The 8,345-nt window shown below is 35.1% G+C and overlaps 1 protein-coding gene across 1 annotated transcript; it reads right to left on the bottom strand.

Annotated features, from left to right (window-relative positions):
* Positions 1–661: 661 nt before the first annotated feature.
* Positions 662–2,009, bottom strand: LOC106470054. Its single transcript, XM_013930579.2, has one exon. The coding sequence runs from the start codon at positions 1,941–1,943 to the stop codon at positions 1,107–1,109; it is 837 nt and encodes a 278-aa protein (XP_013786033.1). The 5' UTR covers positions 1,944–2,009; the 3' UTR covers positions 662–1,106.
* Positions 2,010–8,345: the final 6,336 nt, after the last annotated feature.

Here is an 8,345-nt window from a genome sequence, read left to right as displayed (position 1 = left end):
GTGCTGTTGACTAGATGCCTTCCCTACTGATTTATCTGTTCAAAATTAGGGATAGCTAGTGCAGATGGCGCTTGTGCAATTGTACATGAACATCTGAAACAATCAATCGCACAGCGATAGATTAAGGCTTCCGAACTTGTTTTCTTTGGAGAAGAGGTGATCTACTGAGACTGAGAGGATAAAAACCTTTGATTTTTTTATGCTGTAAATATGAAGACAATAGAATGTTTGCAGCAAGAGCTATATTTTTAAAAGAATTGGGAATACCTTGTTTCATGTAATTATGATTGTTGGGAATTGGATAGACAAACTGTGAAAGATTTACATGAACAAGTTAAATGTTAAGATATGGCATGGGAATTTGAATATTAGGGTTAATAAATGTAAATTTTTGGAAACTTATACCCAGATTAGTCTCCAACATAATTACTTTTTGTTAGATACGAAATTGTGGAATATTTTGTACTATTACATAGAGTGTGTGTTTAAATTTGTTCTAAACGATGTTGGATAGATGTGTCAATATGAAGGGAAAATTCTGAGTTTATCACCATCTGGTCTTCTATCGCCTTACTCATTTTTATATCCTATTTGTGTATACACTCAAGTCTTTATAACATATGGACAACACATATTTAAGATAGTTAAAAAACAAATCAGATAAGTCACAATACTTTTATTTACACTTACAGACAAATATTATCTTTTGCAGCTAAGAGTTGGAAAATACAACACTAGCTGTTTTATTTTCCTTATATCAATTAAACGTTAAACAGAAAATCTATAAAACACTAGAATATAAGTGCTATTTAAATGAATAATACTAATAAAATAGTTCTACTGAATTTTTGATTTATGTTTATTACCTTATTTTCCATCAGTATGATTTGCTTTTCAGATTATTTGTGAATTATTTTCTGTTCAACATTACCTTCTTTGAACCTTCCTTAGTTTGTGTTCTGTAACAATCCTTTAAAATATTTCCAAAAACCTTGTAAAACATGAGATTTGATTTAAATACTGACTTATTAAATTTAAGTCCACAAAATTATATGAAGTTTTTTCTTTTGATACTGTTCAAATAATAAAAGGTATCACTCTCCATCTCATTTTCCATATGAGCAACTGGTGAAATCTATTTTGGTATTTAAAATACCTGACAGTTCATTGGAAAGAAGCTGATGAAGAGATATGTTATCATACTTATAAATCCATTTTTTGTTAACAAAATCATATCGTTTTGGGCCACTGGTTGGTGAGGATAACCATATCTGTCTGTTTGGTGTTTGTTTGTTAATTACATATGTTCCATGTTCCCCCAGCTTTAAAGTCAGTACACCATCGTTCAAGGTAACATCAGTGTCAGCTATATTTGTTTCTGCATCAAGTAGTATTTCTTCACAGTATTCACAAAGAGATTCCAAAGTCCCTTCAACAACTTCTTCGAAAACTGATAAACTCTCTAACGTTAAACCATCTTGTGAATCTTTGAAAGATAACATTGACTTCTGATGGTTGGCAAAACTTTTACCTACTTTTAGTACTTGATTTTGAGTAACGCATTTTTTAATCAAAGCATAGGAGAAGAACTGCGTACAGAAACTCCTGCGTATTAACGTTAAAAAATTATTTTGGAGATGAAAATTGCTTACTAGCCACTTATTAAAATGAAATTGGTCTGTACTTAAATAAATTTTATTTGATAAACTTTTCAAATACTGGTCACCAGAAAAATTACTACACTTATTCACTATACGATCTATCTGACGACTACCACATAATTTTGGTAAAGTGAGGGCGCCGGAAAGCCGATAGGTATCACTCATGGCAGACGTAACATTAAACTTCCAGTCATTTCGAAAACGAATCCTGGAGCTTAAAACACGCTTTTCTCTTAATAATTTCCAGTTCCAGATATAAAACCTATTGAAAGCAGGAGACATGCTGTAATTTTGAACGTTATATATCGATCATCCACTTCTTTCTCTCTGAACACAAGTCATTAACAGTGTCTGATGGCGGCGACTCGTTAAAACTGTCCTAATAAGTAGAACAGATTTAAAGTGGTAAACGGAACCATTTTGTGTCTATTTGGGTGTCAACAACAGTAACGTTAGATAGCAAGATATATTTCAAGTTAGCACATCCGACGATTAACATTAATACGTATATTAATTTTATTGTCAACGAATGCAACAGTTAAGTGCATAACAAATATACTAATCTACATATATTACGTTATTTTCTATCCTGAATTATGACGATACTGACACGTATGAATACTATCAATGTTGTGAGACTATCAACCGATATTTTCGGTCAGTTATGATAGTTTGTACTGTTATTTTTCATTTGGTGCCACAAATATTCAATGTCTCTTATTCAGTACGCAGTATGTTTTGGATCCTTATCTTAGTAAAGTTCAAAATCAGGGCCAACTAAATATTGCACAACAAACTAAGAAGCTGTGATAACGTGATATAGGAATGTACCACAAGTTTTTCTTTCTGTAGCATTATTATTTATTCTGAATTTATTATTTGATTTCATCTTGTTTCAAGTTACATTTGCTTCTTAGTTATTTTTGAAGTTGGTAGTACCTGTTATCACTTGTGGAGCTCCCCCCTCCCAGTGGCACAGTGGTATGTCTGCGGACTTACAAAGCTAGAAACCGGGTTTCGATACCCATTGTGTAGCTTTGTGCATAATTACAAACAAACCGCTTGTGGAGAACATTTACAGCAACCTTGTACCAGGAAAACGACAGTTGTATTCTTTAATGATACATAGGTAATATCTAGAGATTGACAACCCCATCTAGTGTAATGTCATGTGGTGTCGCATATTGCACTGGATAAATCTGAGGTTTCTCTGAAGCTAGAAACTTTGCATTTAGTCAGCCTGATGGAGGATTCTAGTTTAGAAACATTTGAAAAAGCGACTGTGAAATGTCGTGTAAGCAAATACAGACTGTTTTTTTTTGTCTTTATATGTAAATAAGAGTTGTTTTCATTGGTATTACGCATTATGTCTAGTCTATTTATTCCTTAGTTTAAACTCAGCCATTAAAACTTCAGCATTCTGTAATACCACATTTTAAATAAATCTCCTGTTTGACGGACTTATCCGATATAGCTCTTTACTTAAGACACTTTACCTGAATATACCACAGAGTGGACAAGGAGCAAGAAATTTTGGTGTCATGACCAAGATGTGAACCAGGGTTTTTGCAGACTTTGCTAATAGCTACTGGAGAGTGTACTGACCTGAGCTTCAACTCCTTGGTCATTGTTTAAAAATGCTTTTTCGTTTGATAAAGGGAATTTTTGATAACTAGAAGTATGTAAGACATAGAGGGAGAGTGGATCACTAGATGAAGATGGCCATCAAAAAGAGTACTTGCATCTAGGAGAATTCTTTTCCTGGAGATTGGACTTGAAAAGGTCTTTATAGAACTCTCACGCCAACGCCAGCTAGAAAAACACAACTCGTTGATCTGCACCTCTAAATCTCACTGCATACATATATCACAATGGCTGGCGGTATAGCCAATCGGACATCTTTCTGTGCAGAAGGGGTAAAGGGCATGCTCTGCTTGCAGGGGAGATGGAAAATTTTTGGTAAGCCGCCCCTACCTTACCACGTATAAAGGTGGATCTCATTACCAATTTAGACTGACAAGACAGCAAGTTTTCAATGGCAAACAGCAAACAGTGAATACTGCACCTGTAGTTTCAGCAAAACTAAAGAAGTCTATGTTGAATCTGGTCACTGATTTGGGTGAGTGCAATGAAAAACTTTCGTCCAAAAATGTGGTGATCAGCCTAAGTCTTTCAGGGATGGATGGGTATTGGTACCTGCCTGTTGGTATATAAGGGTAAGAGTTAGAGACCTTGGTAGATAAAGGAGTGGCCAAAATACTGGTAGATCTTTTGGTGTATCAGGAATTCTGAGCAAAACCATCACTCTGGCCTTTTGACACGAATTTTATTCTCGCGAAGGAAGATAAGCTAGATATAAAACGTTCGAATCTGTGGCTGAGAACCTGAAAATGTTATTCCAGTAGATAAAAGAGACAGGTATGAAATTGAAACTCGAATAATGTGCACTCATGAGCATGAAAGTGGAATTTCTCTGTCATATAGTGAGTAGAGAAAGAATATTCATGAATCCTGCCATGATTCATTATACTGGTTTTGCTCCTTCAACTTTAATGTATACTTTTACATTTCAAATTAACATTAATCAATCAACATTATTATTATTATTGGGAAATTACGTGAGAGTATGTCAGCAATGCTACACATGAGAGTATGTCATCAATGCTACACATGAGAGTATGTCGTCAGTGCTACACATGAGAGTATGTCATCAATGCTACACATGAAAGTATGTCATCAGTGCTACACATGAGAGTATATCATCAATGCTACACATGAGAGTATGTCATCAGTGCTACACATGAGAGTATGTCATCAATGCTACACATGAGAGTATGTCATCAGTGCTACACATGAGAGTATGTCAACAATGTGACGTGCATAGGCCCGACATGGCCAGGTGATTAGGGAGCTCAACTTGCAATTTGTGGGTCGCAAATTCAAATCCTTATCCCACCAAACATGCTCGCCCTTTCAGCCGTGGGGGCGTTATAATGTGACAGTCAACTCCATTGTTCGTTGCTTAAAGAGTAGCCCAAGATTTGGCGGTGGATGGTGATGACTAACAAACAGCAAACAGTGACGTACGTAACATCGATATTAGTGTTATATTTTGTTTAATTATATTCTCTGTTTTTTAAGTTTCACTGGAACTCATATTTCTGCTAAGGGTCGAAACACGTGCTTTTTACGAGGTCTCAGTTTATGTTAAAAATTCTAGGGATGTTTGTTTGTTTGTAGTTAAGCACAAAGCTGCACATTGGGCTGTCTGTGCTCTGCCCACCACGGGTATCTAAACCAGAATTCTAACGTCGTAAGTCCGCAGACATACCGCTGTGCCACTTGGGGCAAATTCTAGGGAAGACAGTTTAGTAGACACCGAAAATGTTTAAGTCACGTTTTTATGAGGGATTTATACATAACATTGAGCCAAATTTAGCATATTTGTTTTTCTCTGCTACCACTGCCATCTAGAGAAAAAAATCATAAACTTTCGTTTGCTTCTGCTTGGCTATATTTAACACTAAATTTTTAGTGAAAAACGACTCTGGGCCAATGACGGAATGATTTGTTACGTTACTGAAAATACTACTGCTGCTACCTACGGGCTTAATGATGAACTTCTAAACTATGTAGGTAATGCAATTCACAGTGATCTAATTTTTCATGATAGGTGATTTAGTCTTTCTGTTTCAGATATATTTATCATAGGCTTTATGTAAAGGACTATTGCTATGGTCTTTGAAAGTCAGGTTCATAAAAGCAGCTTTCAAAACCAATATTGCATTAATGTACTGCCAGCCTTCTAACGCGCTGATTACTTTTCATTGAGATTGGCTTTTACTTTCATACACTTACTTGTTTTCTTCACTCATATTTTTCTTCCTTATAGATGGATACACGTCTTCTTCATTGTCTGCATTTCTTGTTTTAAACATCCATCTAATTCTTGCTATACAGGACTTCAAAGTGTTCATATAAATCACTCTCCACTGTGCATTACTGCTGAATTTTATTCCGATGTTAAAGTACCATTATGACTCCATATAACTAAAACTATGTGACTGCTGTGTTTCAGGTAGATACCACTATAATTACACACAACTTATATCTTAGATGGGATTGATTATCATCTAGTCTCTTGTTATAGATTATATGACAGTCACTATTTAGATATTTTTATCAACTGTGCAAAGAGATACTCCTCAAAATGTGTGGCTAAGTTGAATCATCCAATCTTGTGAAAAAACGGACTTCTTTTTATAACTCATGGACATGTTATGCACCATTGTATTACCTTTCACATGTACCTCAGTTTTGTAGAATCAGGTTCTGACACATCTAGCATGTGCTGGTTACTCTAGTGACTTCTTAGACACGGCTACAAAATGCATAAAATTTAACAGCATCAGTTGCTATATGAATAACTATTTTGATTACCTAATTTGGATGGATTTCAGTATATTAGACCATTCTATTTTGAAATTATTGTATTGCATTCAGTGAACACGAAATTCGATTCCCCTCTGCTTACACTGTCTCGTTGATGGCTTGATATTGTTACTCTTTTTCAAATCGATCATCCTTCCTAGAGCTGAGCTATTTTTCAACTTTTCCTTCAATCAGTTCAGTCTACCTACTGTTCTGTCTCTTTCTTCAGAGTTCATATATCATTCTGATAGCCTAAGTCAGGAAATTCATTCAATAGGCATTTCTTAATAGGCTATTTAAATGGATTCTGTGTTGGAGTCCTGGTTTGTAATAGTTTTCAAAGTTGAACCAGAACATGCACCTAGCAATAATTTCTTCTGGATTCTGAAAATTCCTCAATTATTCGATGGATTGTGGTTGGAGGAGGACAAGCGTTGACTAATGGTTAATGTTTTGGATTTATAATCGAAAGGGTTCATGGTCAACACTTGCTCTTGTCTAGTCGTTGTGTTCTTGAACAAGACACTTTATCCCAGATTTGTTCTATTCTATCCAGATGTAAGAATGTGTACCAGCTAATATCTGGGGTTAACTTGTGATGGAATGAATCTACTTTCAAGAAAATTTATGCATAACAGTAATCTAGAATTTGTGAACGTCACACATATATGCTTATGAACGTGTGTTCGTATTTACGAAGAATTCGTCAAATTTATTAAAAGTGTTGTACACACAAATGGATTAAAAATCAAGTTAGATTCCTGAGTTGATTTCAAAATCCATGTACCTTGTTTCAACGCAGTACACGAAGTAAAAAATAATCATTAAATGTTGGGTGAGGACTTGATCTTTTTTTTAGTTAAAAATACAAGGTTTCAGCTGAAGTAATTGACCTGTGAATATTGCTAGATATCAATATCTAATTTATTAAGTCAAACTTTACACTGTATATTAACGTTACAATATCCGATATTATTACAGCTACAGACTATTCTACCAGTAGCTGAAGTCTGATAGTCAATAATTATTTATCATATTTCCAGTCACGAGGACAACTGGGTTTGACAATCTGCGTATGGCAATCTTGAAATACCTTAAAACAAATACATTGTAGCTACAAAAATGGTAAAGCTTTTCTTTAGAAGTTGTGTACTACTTACAGGAATCAAGCTAAGTTGTAATTATTTTTAAACCTGGTAGATGTCACTAGGTTTCGATATACTGACGTCATAACCACACTGCTTTCCAATACTAGATATTTTATTCACGTGTGACGTCAATACTCACACAGAACAGGAAGCAAAAGGAACACAAAGAAGAACAAAATTGTTACCAACACCTAAACCCACAGAGAACATCAACTACTTGACAATCTACTAGATATACGAACTCAAAGATGACACGAACACATATTCAAACTCAAGACTCACCCAAACAGAAAAACACATAACATATAAACGTTACAATACAACATAATGAAACAATAACAGAAGCAGCAAAAAAATATTTTATGAATTCTTAGCACAATACCGAAACCCCCAAAACCAAGATGACTGCATTACACTAATAATTAGAATCGCTATTGCACACATTTCACCCCTACTCCCACAGATCATACAATCATTAGTAATTGAACAAACATCACAGAACTCAGTTAAAATAACTACGTAAACAAATACATAATCAGACAAAATAAACGGGCATGGTCCTGACGTCAAAACTAAACCTCTCAATTTTTTTATATTAGTAAGCATTGACTGTAAATTAATTCTGCATAAAAATGAAAATTAAATTGAGTAGGATTTGTTATAAGTAAGATAAAAATGTGTCAACTAGAATAAAATTGAAATCTAGAATAGATATTCACGAGCAGAAGTCTATAACTTATAAGTAAGAGACTAAACGGAAGGCAGCTCGTCAACAACGCTCACCGTTAGATCTTGGGTTACTCTCAGTGAAAAGTGAGATTGATATTATAAATTATTAAGCCCCATAGCTGAAACGGCGAGCATGTTCGGTGACGGGATTCGAACGCACGATCCGCAGATTGTGAGCCCTAGCCACCGGGCCACGTGAGGCCTTGTGTGGGTGGTAATAACTTTTACAGAAAAGCCCATTCACCACGCGATTTGGGGAACGTATTACTAAAAGAAAGAAAAAAAAAAAGATTTTGTAGCAGCTTTGTATATTAAAATTATTGCCCTCCCAGTGGCACAGCGGTATGTCTGAGGACTTACAACGCTAGAAACCGGG

Source organism: Limulus polyphemus, unplaced genomic scaffold (genome assembly GCF_000517525.1).
Source record: "Limulus polyphemus unplaced genomic scaffold, Limulus_polyphemus-2.1.2 Scaffold3794, whole genome shotgun sequence".
Classification (NCBI taxonomy): Eukaryota; Metazoa; Arthropoda; class Merostomata; order Xiphosura; family Limulidae; genus Limulus; species Limulus polyphemus.
This window is presented reverse-complemented; position numbering and strand designations above follow the sequence as displayed.

Excerpts from the sequence above, each read along its gene's own strand:
- LOC106470054 (XM_013930579.2), bottom strand. The coding sequence starts at position 1,943 with ATGTCTCCTGCTTTCAATAGGTTTTATATCTGGAACTGGAAATTATTA.